At 40.5% G+C, this 18643-nt stretch overlaps 1 protein-coding gene across 4 annotated transcripts in view; it reads left to right on the top strand.

Annotated features, from left to right (window-relative positions):
- Nucleotides 1–18643, top strand: part of SORBS2 (sorbin and SH3 domain containing 2) — a 221503-nt gene that overhangs the window by 182903 nt on the left and 19957 nt on the right. For 3 of the 4 annotated variants that reach the window (XM_015545140.2, XM_007098994.3, XM_015545139.2), the window contains 5 exons: nucleotides 5381–5469; nucleotides 7071–7117; nucleotides 11716–11830; nucleotides 11916–12044; nucleotides 13986–14189. In XM_015545140.2, coding sequence (XP_015400626.2) covers nucleotides 5381–5469; nucleotides 7071–7117; nucleotides 11716–11830; nucleotides 11916–12044; nucleotides 13986–14189 — 584 coding nt within the window. Of the gene's footprint in view, nucleotides 1–575; nucleotides 2163–5380; nucleotides 5470–7070; nucleotides 7118–11715; nucleotides 11831–11915; nucleotides 12045–13985; nucleotides 14190–18643 lie in introns of all 4 variants that reach the window. The other variant, XM_042983004.1, reaches the window with a different exon arrangement.

Here is an 18643-nt window from a genome sequence, read left to right as displayed (position 1 = left end):
CAAGTTTGGAAAATGCTTTGTCTTGTTGCTTTTTCTATCTAATGCCCACGAAAAGTTACTTAATACAGTTACAGAAGTAGTAACTAAATGCAAATTTATAAATTACTCTTTACCTCTCTACCATTATAAATCAAACGAGACTCAAATCCTGACCCTATTCAGTTGATTAAACCTCTACCGCTTTTGGCCTTAATTGGTAAACCGTTAAATTACACCGGGTCAGGCTATTAGCTTCCGAGGTACTTCTGTGGTTTTGGCATACCTCGTTTGCGGAAAGATGTATGAACACAATACAAATAGGTATCGAAGCTACACTAATTACTCTTTATATGTGGTTTTGTTAACCCTAATATCTGCGAAGCTACATTCATTGAAAAAGTATTACCCTGCCTTAGAATTAGGATTTTCTTCCTCTAAACTTGAAGCTACATGTGTAACAATCCGTGTCTAGACTAAACCATGCTAACTGCTTTCCCTCTGCTATGCTATCTGATGCTAATTGACATGCTTCCTCTTTGTGAACCTTTTAACTTCTCCAAATGTCTCTCTTCCACCACGCTGGCCTGGATTAAAAGGTGGGGATGATATGTGTGCATCCCTTTACAGTTACTCAGGGCTCAACGGCAACCCCTCCAATGAGTTAGATTACTGTAACGCTTACCAGAGACAGCAGCATTTGGATGTCCCTCGTGACTCACAGAGGGCCATCACGTTCAAGAACGGCTGGCAAATGGCCCGACAAAATGCAGAGGTCTGGAGCAGCACTGAAGAGACAGTCTCCCCCAAAATCAAATCCCGTAGTTGTGATGATCTCCTAAATGGTGACTGTGACAGCTTCCCTGACCCAAAAGCCAAGTCAGAAAGTATGGGCTCTCTGCTACGTGAAGAGGAGTCCAAGGAGAGCTGCCCTGGGGCCTGGACTTCCCCCTACATCCAGGAGGGCCGTGGTAACGGCAGATCGAGGCTCCGACACAGGTCAGCCCATGACGCCCCAGGGTTCCTAAAAATGTACAAGAAGATGCACCGCATTAATCGCAAGGATTTGATGAACTCAGAGGTGATTTGCTCGGTGAAGTCCAGAATCCTGCAGTATGAAAACGAACAGCAACACAAGGGCCTGCTCCATGGCTGGAGTCAGTCCTCCACTGAGGAGGTGCCCAGGGACATGGTCCCCACTCGCATTTCTGAATTTGAGAAGTTGATTCAAAAGTCAAAATCCATGCCAAATTTAGGAGATGATATGTTCTCTCCTATAACCCTAGAACCCCAACAAAACGGTTTATGTCCCAAAAGGCGGTTTTCCATCGAGTCTCTGCTGGAGGAAGAAAATCAAAGTAGACACCCTTCTCACGTACAACGCAGCTACGAGACCAAAACCCTGGTGCCGATTCACATCGAAGTCACCAGTGACGAGCAACCGAGAACTCATTTGGAGTTTTCCGACAGTGACCAAGAAGGAGTTGTGTCTGACCACAGTGATTACATCCACGTGGAAGGGTCGTCCTTTTGCAGCGAGAGTGACTTTGATCACTTTTCCTTCACATCCTCTGAGAGCTTTTATGGATCCAGCCACCATCACCACCACCATCACCACCACCACCACCGGCACCTCATCAGCTCCTGCAAAGGCAGATGCCCTGCCTCCTACACCCGATTTACCACAATGCTGAAACATGAAAGAGCCAAACACGAAAATGCCGAGGAGCCCAGAAGACAGGAAACGGACCCCGGCCTTTCTAAACTTGCGTTTCTAGTCAGTCCCGTGCCTTTCCGGAGGAAAAAGAACTCGACTCCCAAAAAACAGGCTGACAAGGCAAAATGTAAAGCGTCTGTGTTTGAGGCTCTGGACTCTGCCCTTAAAGACATCTGTGACCAAATTAAAGCTGAAAAGAGAAGGGGAAGCTTGCCAGACAACAGTATATTGCACCGTCTTATCAGTGAGCTGTTGCCAGATATTCCGGAGAGGAACTCATCACTTAAAGCTCTAAAAAGGAGCCCCGTGCACCAGCCTTTCCACCCACTGCCCCAAGATGGTGCTATTCATTGTCCATTGTACCAGAACGATTGTGGGAGAATGCCTCACAGTGCCTCTTTCCCAGACGTGGACACCACCACCAACAACTACCACCACCAAGACTATGAGAGTGCACGGAGTCTCCAAGGTGGATGAACTTTTCTTTCTCTGTCCCTGTGGTTCAGACACCCACCATCCAGCTCTTTCATTTTCCATTCCTACATCTCATCATTCCTAAGCTGTGAGACCACTCGGCATCGTTATGTGTTTTTGAAGCAAATGCTTGTTGTGCAAACATGTCTTCCTGAATAGTCTCATTTGCCCAGGTGATAATCGGACTTGACGTGTGGCTTAAAGTGATCACCAATTCACAAAAATTTATTCATTCAAAATCAAAAGGGAAAACCACCTTGTAGCTTAATGTTAGGGTTGAAACAACATATGTCGAAACAACCAGTTAAACTTATCTTATCAATTTAAAAGGATCCCATCAAGGAAACCATGATTGAGTATCAGTATCCTTAAGAGACTGATGACTCTTGCTTTGTCGTAAAATGAATCAAAACCAATAATCTAACAAACAGCTTTTACTTAGTTATTATATTAACTTTATAGTCACTCACTCAATAAATAAATTCCTTACATTCAACGTCAAGATACTACATCCAAACACTCAGGAAGCAAAACTGAACTAGTCAATGTAGTGATTGATGGACAATGAAAAGAGAATAGGATTTGTTGAACAACCTTTAAAGGGCACATGGGATAAAATTTTTGTGAATACCTCTTTAAGCTATATAGACAGAAGTCTCATTTCCATCATTCAGTGTATTCATTTTCGTTTCCTTTCCATTACCTTATTTTCTGTTTCCGCTGAAACAATCTTCTATTGACATTTGAATTAGACCATTTAGGTTAAAAGTGACCCTCAACTCCATTTTCATAGATGGATTATCACCTTGGAGTGGCAATATGCGGACAAATAACAGTTCAAAGGCAGAGGACTTTTTTTGAGGTTTGTTAGGGGTTCTGATATTTTTTTATACAAGTTGTATACAATTCTGTCTCTCTCTCTTTTTTTAATTCTTAACAGACATCTGTTCACTATGTAAGTTTTCAGAAGCTGGAAAGAACATTCCCTGCTGGAATTTGGATTGTCAACAGTCTGCTATGCACTGGGCATTGCAAAGTGCTCTACACACTATCTAATTAGCACTGGCACCAACCTAGGTGATAGGTATCATTATAAGCAGTGAGACCCAGGGGAGACAAGAGATTTGACCAAAGTCAGTTAGGGAGTAGGTAAGAGAAAAGAGATGCAAACTCCTAGTAATTCAGTATTTGTAGTATACAATATAATCTCTATAGGTTAAAAAAAAAGACAATGCAAATTTCATATTAATGTACTATATATGTGACTCAATTGTTAGCGGCCACTGCACAAATTTGCTTTATTAGTATTTATCTTTGCTTTCATTTATACCATACAACACGCTTCAAAAACAACAAATTAGAATTTTTTAAAACAGTGCCTACAATTTGAAATTTTCACTGATTGAGACGTCATAATTTAAGTTTATAATAAGTCCGCTACCTTTTCCAGTTTTTCAATATTGGATAATTCCAGCTATTCAAGTAAGTGTATCAACGATAATAATCACCTCTAAATTTTATGTACGGATAGAGTACCTTATTGAAACTTGATCTGAGAGGGCTTTGAAATGCATTTGAAGGGTATTTGTCTTTTGATAACATACCCTCTTTCCAATTTTGTTTAGCCCAATTGAAAAATATTTTATATGCCATGGATTAGTAAAAGTGATTTACAACTTAACGATCAGTATGAAAGCTTTCATAAAAGTATTTCCATTTTAGAAACAGAAAATATATGGCACAGAATCTCTCTCATGCTTGAAAATAACTGAGTAAGTTTAACCTGAAATATTTGTGGCCATGTTACCTTACTAAATCTAAAGACTTTGGAATTCACAACCGACAGTTAGACATTTGTCCTTATATGTCATGTAACTCGTGTCCACCTGCTGTTAAATAGACAATTCTGTCTTATAGTCAAAGTAGTCACGATCTTTAAGTAATGTTTTCTTTTTATGAATTAGCATTTTTTAATTCCTTTGTAGCTGGATTTATTTTATTTTTAATGCTTCTTGGTAATCAATATAACTAAACCTGTTAAAGGGATAAGAGAAAGAATTTACTAATTTTGACCCAGTTATACTGGTAAAATTCTGTAACAGAGACTACTGAGATATTCTTAGACTCTAGTTACATTTCCACATACAAATGTGTAAAGTATAAGAAACCATTAAGAGATACTTATAATTTGGGAATGTAATTATTTATACTGTGCTTTCAGATGAACAAAAACAATTCAGTATTTCATAAGCAGCGTAGCAATCAATAGGATACTTCCTGTTTAGAGAATTTTTATCCCTTTGCTTCTTGGAATAAATATATACTTTCTGATAAGGCAGCTGAACAAAAGGGAAGGCAAAAGATAAAGGCCTTTTAAGCCTTAGGATGATATCTTAAAACTCAACAACTATGTACCAACGGGGTGGGGGGATAGGGGGACAGAGCATGTAGGGATGGGGCATGGGGAATGGACACGACCATAGTTCCGCCATCATCATGCTTTATTTTTCTTTTTCATTACTACATTCTTAAATTGTTCCATGAGATGTCTTAGTTTTTGTTAATTGTTGCTATGTTCAAATTCTCCATCTTCTATAGGCCCTATAAATGTCCTTAGAAGTTTATCGATTTTCAGCAAGAGAGAGAGTGTGTGTACGCATGAGTGGTGAAGAGGCAGAGAGAGAGAGAGAGAGAGAGAGAGAGAGAATCCCAAACAGTCTCCATGCTGTCAGTACAGAGCCCAACTTGGGTCTCAAGGTCACAAACCGTGAGATCATGACCTGAGCTGAGATCAAGAGTTGGACGCTCACCCGACTGAGCCACCCAGGCTCCCCCTGCCCTGAAAAATAATTACAAATTGGAGGCAAAAGGAATAGAAAGTATTAAATCTCTGAGGTGAGAAATCCGCCCCCCACCGCCATCACCCCGCGAGTATGAACTGTCTATACCAAGTGCTGCAGCATAATTAATGTAACAGTTACATTTGGGATTATAACACTTCTGCAACCTTGGATATTTTTCCCTTTTGCGATGCTCTGGTTTTGTGTCTTCCATCACAACTTTATCGTTTACCTATGAATCTTATACCCATGTCTTCCATTGTGCTATGTCTCTAAATCCGAAGGAGAAAACAGTTGCCACCAGGGACCATGGCTAAAAAAGGTCGGCTTTTAATTATGTGAACACTCACTCTGACCCTGTCCTTTCCCACAGACCATGAGTCCCCTAGAAGTTACTCATCCACTATGACTGACCTGGGGAGAAGTGCACCGAGGGAAAGAAGAGGAACTCCAGAAAAAGAGGTAGTTTGTTCAACAGCACTGGAGTCTTTTTTTCTGCAACATACTTGATAAAGCACTTGCCAGCCAGAGTTTTTTCCAAAACCAGTAAAGAGCCCAGGTCAAGAACATAAAAATGACGAGAGAGAAACTAGAAACACCTTCCCTGGAGGTTGAGCAAAGGACTCAAGGCAGCACGCACCCCGACCCTAGCTGTAGATGTCCCCCAACCGCGGTCCGGTTCCAGCAGCGAGGCCCCGCCGAGTCTTGACCTGACACCCGTGAATTAACAACCGTGCTCTGCGAGAGTGTTGAGCTGGGCTGCCCCATGGAGGAAGGAGATTTCCCAGAACAAATTTCGCCCCTGATGTAGAGGAGAGCTCTAGGTCATCTGTGTCGCAAATCAATACAAATTCGACCTAATTTTTGCTGGCCTGCTTTTGCTGGAAAATCACTTGGAAAATCACTGCTCCTAGGAACCAGGTACCAGCTAGCTTTGTGCATGGTCCCGAGCCAGGGCTGGAGCTCAGGTTCACGCCATCTTGGAGCCGTGAAGGTTTGACGGCAACTGAAGCTGGTCTGGGACTGGCAGCCGCTCCAGGAGAATCCCTACAGGTGTCTCCTGCAGCCCAGTACCCGTGGGACCCCCCCAAAGAAGTCAGGAATGTCCCACGTTGCCTAACATTCATGGAATCCCAAGGAAAGAGAGTGGGGTGAGGAGATAACTGAGAAATAGAAAAGGCAGAGCTGAATCGGCTAGCTAGGGCGTGCAGGGTGATTGAAGGTGAGTGTGTGTCACATCTTATCACGACTAGAAGATGAACGGCCGATTTACCGTGTCAATAAAGAATTCCTGAACCCTCCTGGGAATGCAAGATGACCAAGCCTGTACTTTGGGCCACACACTCGCTTCCCAATGAGAATTGGGCTAATATTTCTTTGCTACTATGTTAATAAGTGTTAGTAAAAGGGATAATGGCTTCCTTCGTGACTTTTTCCAGTCTTTTTATTATGATTCCAAAGGAGTTGTGTTAACACATAAGACACAGGGCAACTGACCCAGGAAAAGCCAGAATTATACCTGGGACAGATCCCTCTGGAATTGTACTGCAGTGTTCATCTACCTTAGTTTCTTTTTTTTAATTTTTTTAATGTTTCCTTATTTTTGAGAGAGAGAGAGACAGAGACAGAGACAGAGCACAAGCCAGGTAGGGGAAGAGAGAGACGGAGTCACAGAATCCAAAGCAGGCTCCAGGCTCCGAGCTGTCAGCACAGAGCCCAATGGGGGGCTCGAACTCACAAGCTGTAAGATAATGACCTGAGCTGAAGTCGGCTGCCTAACCGACTGAGCCACCCAGGTGCCCCCATCTACCTTAGTTTCTAAGAGGAAATATGATATTCAGTAATTACGGTGAGCAAGCCATCTATTACACTCCTGTTATAGCTTAAATACCTAAATGAAGAACTAATTGGTTGACTTATGAATTGCATAGAGGGTTTACATTATATATGTTTACTCACTCCTTGTGCTTTCACTTCCCTTTAATTCACATGAAATTGCTTTCTTGTAAAAAAAAAAAAATCCAAATTTTAAGTTAGCACTAACTGTTTACTTTCCCTTTCAGAAATTGCCTGCAAAAGCTGTTTACGATTTTAAAGCTCAGACGTCTAAGTAAGTAAGATAAATATTCATTATGTGACTTAGGTTGGCTTTAAATACTTTGGTAATACTTTAAGAGGTGAATATTCTAATGGGGTGTATTACGATAAGGTCTAAGTCCCAATTCAGCGAATTCAGCAATCAGCTATAACTAATGGTTCCTTCACAATTAATTGGGATACGGCTAATTCTATTTTCATTTGTAATTTTCTTGAGAAACATTGGGTTTTAAGTGACACTGAACATCTAGTGTACCATGAGTTCAAAAGGATAGGGCAAATAAAACGGAATTAAGAATCTTGTTTTCGGGGCACCTGGGTGGCTCAGTCGGTTAAGCGTCCGGCTTTGGCTCAGGTCATGATCTCGCAGTCTATGAGTTCAAGCCCCATGTCGGGCTCTGTGCTGACAGCTCAGAGCCTGGAGCCCGCTTCAGATTCTGTGTCTCCCTCTCTCTCTGCCCCTCCCCCACTCATGCTCTGTCTCTCTCTGTCTCAGAAATAAATAAAGGTTAAAAAAAATTTTTTTTAAAAAGAATCTTGTTTTCTAGAAGTTTTGTGTCAAGAATAGCATAAAAATTCAGTGTTGGGGAATAATTAACACTCACTGGGAGAATTTGATAACACCTATTTATCCAACTATATCCAGGATAGTTTGTGGGATTGAAGGGTAGAACTGTGTACAAAGATTCTTCGAGTAATATCTCCATGTCTTAACACTCAAAACTTGGAGATCCTGAGCAAAATTGTCTCCCGTGGTCCTTTTTTTCTTTTTTCTTTTTCTTTTTCTTTCTTTATTTTTTGAGACAGAGGTGGGGGGGGTGGGAGAGAAGAGAAAGGGAGAGAGAGAGAGAGAGAGAGAGAGAGAGAGAGAGAGAGAAAGAAAGAGAAAATCCCAAGCAGTCCCCACACTCAGTGCAGAGCCCAAAGTAGGGCTGGACCCCACAGGAGATCATGACCTGAGCTGAAATCAAGAGTTGTACACTTAACGGACTGAGCCACCCAGGTACCCCTCCTCCTGCACTCTTTTGATATTAGTGTTTTCATACTCCTTTGCTGCAGTATTTTTTTTAACCTTTGTCCTTATGAACTTGTTCATCAGATGGGCATGTGGTTAAGAAAGGCTAGGGAGGGAGGCAGTCTCCCAGAAGTGTCATGGCCCATGTGTACAGACCTTATTTAAGAAACTTTGGTCTCCATTAGAATTGAAGATATTGAAATCATTGTACATTGGCATTAAATTATCCTTTGTTGTTTAGACGGAACATATATAATATATATATAATACATAATAACAAAATACTTTATTCATTAAAATGCATATTATATTACTAGTTCTAGAAACTGTCTCTGACATAAGACATGTAAAAAGATAAAATCACTCAGATTTTCGTAATGCTGCTGAGATGGAGAATGAACTAAATAGGAAAATGCTATTTAGAAATTAAGATGTTGGGGCACCTGGGTGGCTTAGTCAGTTAAGCGTCTGACTCTTGGTTTCGATTCAGGTCATGATGCCACAGTCGTGAGTTCGAGCCCTGCGTCAGGCTCTGTGCCTCTCTCTCTGTCTCTCTCTCTGTCTCTCTCTCTCTCGCTGTCTCAAAATAACTAACTAAATAAACATTTTTAAAAATTAAAAAACAGAATTTAAGATGTCAAACGTGGCTTAAATGGGGTATTTAAAAAAATCCTGACGAAAGCTTACCTCTTTTTTCCTTTTTTGATGAGATAAGTAACACCTGCTTCGTGCCTACCACCTTCTCGCCCTTATTACTGCTCTGTGGTTATGGTGCGACAACGTGCATGATGCATGCCGATTTCATAAGCGAACGGTACAGAACATGTAAATGTCATTTCTTCTTTGTGACAAGCCATCAAAAGCTTTTTTAAATGTATGAACCCCTGAGGAATGACAGGGCATATGACACGGGAAAGGTATCCACCCAGGGCCCACCGCTTTTTGACAAGGCTCAATAAAAAACAAGCCGTGAGAGAAAGGTGAGGTGTAGTGCAGAGGCGAGTGTTGGGGTGTTGATTGTGTCGCTGGATTTTGTTTGCTCCAGTTGCCAAGCCTGATGCCATCCTCCAAGGCCATGTCCTCCTGGTGCAAGCTCCGAGTCAGCAAGGGTTCCAGGCTTGCAAATGGCACAGCCCTCCTGCAGGGTTATCTGCAACCCCCCCCCCCCCACCTTTCACCAAATCTTCCTAAACCAACAGGATCTAATTGTGTAAGCCTTCAGGGAAGTCGATTCAGTAATCACCCATGGAAGTCATCCCATAATGTTAGCAAAAAACAAAAACAAAAAATGTTTCCCACATACCATAAATACATTTATCTGACTGCCGTTCAATCATATTCCTCTCGTTCTGTTTTTAGGAGACGTAAAGAGCACTCCCCAGTGTAGTTAACCTATTTGACACAAAAATCGAGGTTCTGGACGACTCACACAGCTTTCAAAGACTCACACACCCAGAAGCACTGACTGTTAACAAAGGCCCAGCCACATTTTTACGTGCTTTTAATTAATAGCTAGATATGGGTGCTTTTTTGTGCCTAACATCTTATAAACGAGAGACAGACATATCTGCTTTAAAGAAACATCTGTTTTAAAAGCTACTTGTCTTAAAAAAACAAAACTAAAATAAAATAAAATAAAATAAAATAAAAGCTACTTGTCTTTACCTAATGCAAAAAGTTTAATTTTTTAACAACACAGCTAACGATACAGCTCAGTAACTCACCAGACATAATGTCTCAATTGTTAAATAGGAAAAAGACATAAAACGTCATTTCCAAAGGTTGTCAGTGGCCACCATTCTAAAAGGGTTTGGGAGGGAGAAAGCAAGCTTACCATTATGGGACTCAGAAATTCTGGGTCTGAGACACAGTTTTGAAAGCTGTTAAGTGAGATTTCTGTCCTTTATGTAGAAGGCTTAAAACGTTTAAATACAAGCCTTTAAAAATAGAAAAGATTTCTTTTCATATTTGAAAGAAAAAGTTTTCTCTAATTGACTTGTTTTTTAAAAAAGCTAAGCTTCCTAGTCTCATTTCCAGAAACAAAACACACCTGGTACTCAGAAAGCTATTGGATTGCAAACATTAAATATTTTGTTTTTTGTTTTCTACATCAGGCATTTGGATAAAAGAAGGGAGTGCTGTATTTGAATGTAAGACTCCTTGAATCTCCTCTGTCTTTAGGGTTACTGAAAATTTAACATACTTTCAATGTGAAGATTTTAACACTTCGAACTGTGCAATAATTCTTTAATTAGCAACAGTTTTTTATTTTTTTTATTTGAGAGAGAGAGTGCACACAAGTGGGAGGGGGCTCGGGGTGGGCAGTGCAGAGAGAGAGGAGAGAATCTTAAACAGGCTCTGTGCTCAGAATGGAGCCCAACTCGGAGCTGGATCCCACGACCCTGAGATCATGACCCGAACTGAAATCAAGAGCCGGACGCTTAACTGACTGAGCCACCCAGGCGCCCCTAATATGTAACAGTTTTTCAATTAATTCTTTTAATCAATGAGAAATACGCTACATCTGATATCCAGCTCTCTTCATGATCCATTCTGCACATATAAACGATCCAACTCAAGATTCTGAACTAAACATTGCAGAAGATTCCAGAATGGGGAGGCAGATGTGTAGGAAAGTAGGGCTCTTGGGAAAAGATGTGAAATAAGTGTCCTCCAACAAAACGTAATTACGAGGGCAAAACAGCAAACAGACAGTTACCTGGATAATGAAGCCGTCAAAAACAGATGCAGTGGGGATGAGAAGGTAGGCATGAATTATCTAAAATAAGTAATGTTTTTATAGCTTAAAACTACATACCCACATCTACCTACTTAGGAAATAAGCAGGCATATAGGTTTCTTCTTAGAAATAACCAAAATGGAAAAGCATAGATGGTGTCCTGAAAATACTTTTACTTTTTAAAAACAAAAGCTATAAAGGCAGCAAGCAACCCGTGCATGTCTTTACACTTAAAACATGTTTATGTCTGCGCTCCATTGAAGAATAAAATCTTTTTCTTTACACAAAATAAATTCCTTATCAAGATATGCCAGTTAAATAAATGCCCGACAACCAGCTTCCAAGACGTGTAAATAAAAATTTTTCTGATGATGGCACTTCGGTGCTAAAGCTACTTATTCTCCTTATTGTAAGCTTTAGCACATCCAAGGGGGCCAGAAAGAAAGAGAAGTTAAGGTTCTATCTCACTAGCTTCAGAACTAACAAGATCAGTGCAGAGCGAATCTATCATTACGCCAAGCCTAACAACTCCCCCACAGTAAACTAATGATTACACAGCAATAGTCCATCCTTGCCTTTCAATTTCATATCAGTTTGCCCGTGCCTTGTATCAAACACGAGGTTTCTATTTGTTCGGTTTTTGAAATCACTTTTAAAGTTATAAGTGAATTCTAAGGGTTTGCAACGAAAATCCTGATGTAACTGGGCTTGACGGATTATTCCATACTGAAAGTACGTTTCTCAGCCAAATACAGATCAAGTGAGAGTGTTGATCTTAAGAGTAATGGCTACACATCAGGGGTCCGGGGGGGGGGGGGGGGGCGGGGAACCCAACCCTGAAACGTGTCTCTTCCAGGGAGCTGTCATTTAAGAAAGGAGATACTGTCTACATCCTCAGGAAAATTGATCAAAATTGGTATGAGGGAGAGCACCACGGGAGAGTGGGCATTTTTCCCATCTCCTACGTGGAGGTAAGTCCTACCCCTTCCCTCTCCCATGGCTGCTGTTTCCAAAGTCGCCACAGATCAAGAATAGATAACTTTTTTTCCCTCGTAGAAACTCACGCCTCCTGAGAAGGCACAGCCTGCAAGACCGCCTCCCCCAGCCCAGCCTGGAGAAATCGGAGAAGCTGTAGCCAAATATAATTTCAATGCTGACACAAACGTGGAGCTGTCGCTGAGAAAGGTACCCTGGCCGTTGTCGTCAACAGTGCTTTTGAAAGGCTGTGTATTTCCAAAACTAAAATAGGTTATCTATTTCCTTGGAGTTTTTTGTGTTTCCCCCATGTGCTACAAAGGACTCTATGAGGCCACCCTGAGGCGCTGTTACCTACCGCTCCGTGTCCTTCCAGAAGAGGTCCCCTGGGGGATGCACAGCTTCTCAGAGAGACTTTCCCTCCAGGCTTAGCATGGCAGGTTCCACGTCTCCTCCAAGGGGCGCCTCAGGCTGAACAGCCAGGAGCTCTATACATGGAAACATCAAAAGGAAAAGCACTTGCATACACTTCAAAATATTGTTTGTCCTGCTGCCTTATTATTCAAATTAAAAAAAAATGGGTGTTTCAACATTTACTTTTATCTTGGAATCCAGGAACGGTCCTAACGTAATGAAGGTACTTCTCCCTACAGAGCCTTTTTGAGGAGACATTTTTGTGCAGGGCTGTTCCCCTGATCAGCCTTCTCTAGGCCTCATGACTGACCCAAATTTCACTAGCAACCGATCCAATTCTAGTATCTTAATAATATCAGGAAGAACTCTTTTTCTCATTTTTTAATGTTTAGTTATTTATTTTGAGAGAGAGAGAGAAAGAGAGGGCATGGGGGGAAGGGGTAGAGAGTGAGAGAGAGAGAATCCCAAGCAGGCTCCGTGTTGACAGAGCCCTATGTGGGGCTCGAACTCAGGAACCGTGAGATCATGACCTGAGCCGAAACCAAACACTGGATGTTTAACTGACTGCGCCACCCAGGTGCCCCCAGAAAGAACTCTTTTTAATTTGTTTCTGCGCAGAAAGATCAAACAAACTATCTTCATGATTTGCTAAACCATCACATTCGTTTGTTTGAGTTGACCACGTGTCTGCACAGAGCACAGGCTAGAGAGTCCCAGGCAGGGTGGTTCTAGAACTCCTTCACCTACTGGCGAATCCCTTAGCCAGGGGCAAGGAAGGCAAACGACACGGTTCTTGTACCGGCAGAACCTCATCCCATTCTCCCTTCTCGGCCCTGGTTCTGCATCATCAACCCATTCTCCTCGTCTACCGTCCCAGCGACAACACAACATTCCATGAACCATCCCGGCTGATGTTTCATACTATAAAGAGAAGCTTCTGCCAATGCAATTTATAGCTCCAGCAACAGCCTGGCAACAGCAGTGTGCTGCCCAGAAAATCAGTGCAATTTTAACATTACGGAGATTTACTTTTCCTCAGTTATGTTCTATGCAGAGGCCAATCAGAATGGATAGTGAGTGGTGTTACACGATCTTGATCCAGACCAGGTGGGTGTCGGCCCTGGGCACAGCTGTGGATTATCTAGGGTACGTCCTTTGCCCCATCCTGCCAGCCTTACTCTTTGCTCCTGCTTACCACATGTAGATCAAGAAAGCAAAACGGTATGCCATTCAACTTCCTCCCTTCCGGAGCTTGACTTCCGTAATCCATTTCAGATACACAATCACAGCGAGCTGAGTTGCACTGTTTTGAAGCTCTTCCTGCAGAAGGTCGTTTCCCCGAATCCTGTCAATGATAGGATAACGCTACTGTCATTGAGGTTTTCCCTGTTAAACTATTCTGCTTTTTAAAGTAACTGATACAAGGCATTTCACATGGTACCGGTGTGAACATGTGTAAGCCCATTCACACAAACCAAGCATCCTTAGGGGAGATTCTAATGTCATCGATGAATGATTACGTATCGTACATGTTGATAATCTGTAATTTGGGAATGAGCTCAGAGCCTTCATTTTCATTCCCCTGACAAAAACAAACAACAAACAACAATCATAACAACTGGAGGTATCAAACTTTCCCAGATGGAAAGCTATTGCTTATTAGAAACCTTTGACAATTGACAGTTTTTATGTTACCACATCTGTATTTATAATGCATTTTCCTAATATTCATTGCAGGGAGATAGAGTTATTCTTCTTAAAAGAGTTGATCAAAACTGGTATGAAGGTAAAATTCCAGGAACCAGCAGACAAGGCATCTTCCCTGTTTCCTACGTAGAAGTTGTCAAGAAGAATGCAACCAAAGGTGCTGAGGACTACCCTGACCCTCCAATACCCCACAGCTATTCTAGTGATAGAATCCACAGCTTAAGTTCAAATAAGGTAAGAAGACATCCTAGCATATTAGCGTCATGTTTGGGAGCTTGATGCAAGATCATCGACATGGGATGTTAGGCATAGACTAAAACATCATACCTATTGCAAAGCGACAAAATGTACATGTTATGTTTCTGAGTGTGCGTGCCATGTCAAGTCAATATAATTGAATCTTTCTGAGGGGTGCTAGCACAAAGGTTTCATGCTTGATTTGGATAATTTTATTTTCAAAGTAAAATACTGAAAGAGAAAACATTAGCATCATAAAATCCTCTATGATATACGTCTGTATGTATGTATGCAATTATAGCTGCTTTTTGAAACTCAATTTTTTTCTGAAGCTTGATTTTATTTTTAGATATGCATGTTTTACATGGATTCTATGCAGGTGTAAGTAGTATATATAAGTGTAGAATGTATTGATAGGTAGATAGATAGATCCCAAAATGGTTTATTTCAACAACACATGGTAATTGAGTTGACAAAATTCTATGAAAGTCTTAGGGTATTTTGGTACAGAAAGAGAGAAAGTAAAAATTTTTAATTAAGGTCTGTAAGTCAGTTTGTTTATTAGTTTGAATGAAAATGTCATTGGTTCTTAGGAGTCCTCAAGTTTGTTTTATTAGGTTTAGGATGATTTCCACTGTCTCACTAGAGCCAGTAGCTAAAGATAATTACCTTTCTCAACATGTAGTTTAAAAGGGACTTTGCTTCCTGAACTGGTTGATTAGAAAAGGCTATTCCAAAAAAGAAAAAGAAAAAGAAAAGGCTATTATTCTACTTTCTTTACTCACAGTGTGAAATTGTTCTTAATTTTCTATTGAATTATATATAATATGTTGTGTTCTTCTCATGGATGGTATTTAGGGATTTCTGTCTCCTTTTCATTGACTTTCAAGAGTAAAACTTTAAATTACCAAGGAATTATTTCCAAAATATTGTAAGTACTTCCCAACATTTGAAACATTTTGTTTCCCATAACTTACTGAAAATTTTAACTGAGACCAAGGCTGGGACATGGAAAACTAAACCATTTGGCCCTCGCAAAATAACATCAACATCACAGACATGAAATCATTTCATGTCCCAAAGCAAGAGAGCATCCCCAGTGACCTAAACTACTCCTTGAAAATGAGTCTACAAGGATTTTACATATGTAAATGAGCTAAGAATCTACTATCCGAAGAGAAGCATTTTCTTTTAAAAGGGCATTTTATTTATTCTACTCTTTGAAGACTGGGTTTCCGTTGCAGGGTAATTGCTGTAAATCCCTTATCACTGAATAATAGAACAGTTTGGCAACACTGGATAACAGAACGGTAATCAGATTGTGTCTGGTTGATAATAAAGTTTTCCAGAATCTTCTTTAGTAGGTTGACTTCACTACCAGAGCTTAGCGTTAGAGAGCAACATCCTTCCTTCAATAGTTCCTACTGATAAAAAGACAATATCAGAACCTTCAACCATATATTTGTCTTATTTACCATTCAGTCATCTTAAAAAACTACCAGATGAATTTCAAAGCAACTGTACCTTCAAACAAAATATTATAAGAAAGAATAGGCATTTATCTAGAAAGCCTTATTTAATATTTAAGAAATTCTTCCATAATGTCTTAATTAATACTGGCAATGTAATACTGTAGATCACAGTGTTTTAATCCTTGTTGTGGATATGATTTAAATGTATTTTCAGTTTCCTAAACTTTCTCTTAGAATACCAGATTTTACGATTTATAAATAGAGAAATTTCACTAAAAACTAATTAGTGTTTTATTCTCACTGCTGGGAAGAAAATATGTTGAAAAGCTTATGTCCATAATTTGAAAAAAAAAAATGCTTAATGATTTCGACCCATCTGGTAATCTATGATATCATTGACTTAATAAGGGAAACTTCTCACTAGTGTTGAACTGGATCATTTTCAGAAAAAGAACTATAATATACTTCTAAGCCATGACATCCAAAATACACGAAATGTTATGTATCCTATTTTCTAACTGGTATTTGCAAATAGAGGAAAGAACTCATTGACTCATGCATCACTCTGACACATTCAAATCACATTTCCTGACATACTATCTTTATTTTAGGGGAGATCCAAATGGAAGTTGATACCATTTCTGATATTTCTGCTTTTAGTGTAGTTGAATCCAATTCGAATGCTTTAGGGAGGAAAGGTAATTATGTGATTTTTGTATTATAGGTATATTTATGTTATGTAGGTATCTCAGATACGTAATTTGCCTTTTTGTAGAAGCAAGTCCATTGTAAAGCTAAGCATTTGGAACCTGTTAACATGTATACTGGCAACCGTCGTGGTAACAGCACCAGAGTAGTGGCAGTAATAGTGACAGTGGTAGTCATGACAACAGTGGGATTGAAAGATCTTTCTTCCTTGTCTACATAGTATTCCTGACCATGAGAGAAAATGAAAGCAAAAAGTAATCATCTAGAATTCTTATGTGTTTCACAGAGGTTCAAAATCTGTTATTCTGTTGCATAACGAAGAGCATAAGATAGAATGCTGGCCAATAAGAGAATTTCTCTAGACTATGAAATGAGACTTAGGTAATTTCTGTCTTACTAAAAACTGAACATAGACAGGACCTGCTAGGGGTGGCTATCTATCTAGTAACAGACCACATGTATAGTATCACTTTGCATCAGGTGCTAGGAGGACTAAAGACCACCTGAATCTTCTGTTAGGATGCTCACGTGAGTTTTGTGACTCTTTGGCTTATATACCCCCACCCCAAGGTGACAGGACATCATATTTCCTTTAAAAAAATAGCTAAATAAATTGTATTAATGCCCCATTCCGGTTAAAGGACACAGAAGTCAAAAGTTAAGTGGCCTTAGGACCAAGAGTGCCGAGTGCATGAGTGAGGTCTCATCCTAAACAACCAACGAGAAAATGCATCTCCAAAATCTTCCAGACCCAAACCATCTCCCTGGAGAGAATGACAGTAAAATGCCATCCACCAGACTGTCAAGGCCTTCCTACGTACAGCATGTAGCATTCTTTCCAGTTCAGCAATAGAATGTCTTAGAATGTTTCTAGGCAGCCCTTCCAGAACTACTTTTAAGGAATTTCCATTACCATTCTGTTTTGTTCAATATATCCAAAATATACTGATAATAGTAAGATCCACTGAAGTATATTTTTACTTCAGGAGATTAAGTTTCATAAATTATACTCCACAGGTTTACATAAAAGAATGGGAGTCCTAGCAGAAGTTTACTCCCCTTAAAATCATATGTTCCCTTTCTATGTAAACATTTACTTTGGGTTTTTTAAACCTTGAAGTAGTAGTTATCTTTAGTTTCATTCTGATCAGGGGTTTCTGCTCTTGGAAAATATTTTTCAGAATTGATTCACTGGGAAATGTATTCATGCATAATGATGTAAAAATATTTTATGCCATACGCTATAATTACGTTGCAAAACATAAGTGAAAAAATCATGGAAGTTCAAAAGATTTGGCACTCTTACAGGCAGAAAGAACAGTAGTAAACAAATTCAGGGAATAAGAAAAGGTTTCGTTATTGGTTTTCATTTTACAGTAACATTATTTCAGAGTCATATGTGAAGCCTAGTTTAAAAGAGCTGATCCCCTAGATAAAATCACTTAGGGATTCACTGTCTGACCTTCTTATCTCTACTACAGCTTTACCTTATCATTTGACACCTAAGACCCCTTCCAAATACTAGGAGAGTTTCATTGTTCAGATAACCTTCCAGTTAACATGCGAAGGATTTTATTTAAATTCCGCAAAAATATCCACAAATCGAGACCACGGCGTAAAATATGTTTCTATTTATTACCACAACTTCCCTGCGTTTCTCTGTCTCTGTGTTTTGATGCATGATTTTCTTGGTTTACATTTTAACCTTATAATCCCTGCTCGTTTCTAAGTTGGCTTTCAGTGAACCAGCCCCTCCTCCCACGCACAAAGCTTCACCGGGCTCAGATAGGACAGCCCAGGGGCGGCTGAGTCTGGCAGCCGAGTGCCCACCAGCAAACCCTCTGACCCCAACACCGCCTCACTCTCTGGACAATTTCTTGGATGAATTGGAGAAGCTTGGTGCTTTAACCTTACCAGCCGACCAAGCCAAACCAAATATCCTAGAGGAGATCGTCCTCGAAATTAAGGAGGAGCCCTCAGATCTCCTCCCCTTGCCTCCAGCATCCGCACCTGCCAAATCCCCTTCTTCTCTGCTGCCTTTCCCCCGCTCAGGGGTGACCTCAGCCGCAGTCCGGCCTTCTGAGGCAACACCACTTCAAGATCCCAGAAAGACAACTCAGAACAAATGTGCAGGTTTGACAAAAAGACGAAAGGGCTTTGGAGGCCCTGAGAAAGTACCCGAAGTCCTAGGTGACAAGTTTGTGGCCTCTGCACACACTAATGTGGCTCCCTTGCCCAAAAGTCTCCCCGCCATCGGAGAGGAAGATGAGG

This window comes from Panthera tigris, chromosome B1, assembly GCF_018350195.1.
Source record: "Panthera tigris isolate Pti1 chromosome B1, P.tigris_Pti1_mat1.1, whole genome shotgun sequence".
Taxonomy (NCBI): Eukaryota; Metazoa; Chordata; class Mammalia; order Carnivora; family Felidae; genus Panthera; species Panthera tigris.
The sequence above is the reverse complement of the archived record's forward strand: the minus strand, read 5'-3'. Positions and strand labels throughout refer to the sequence as shown.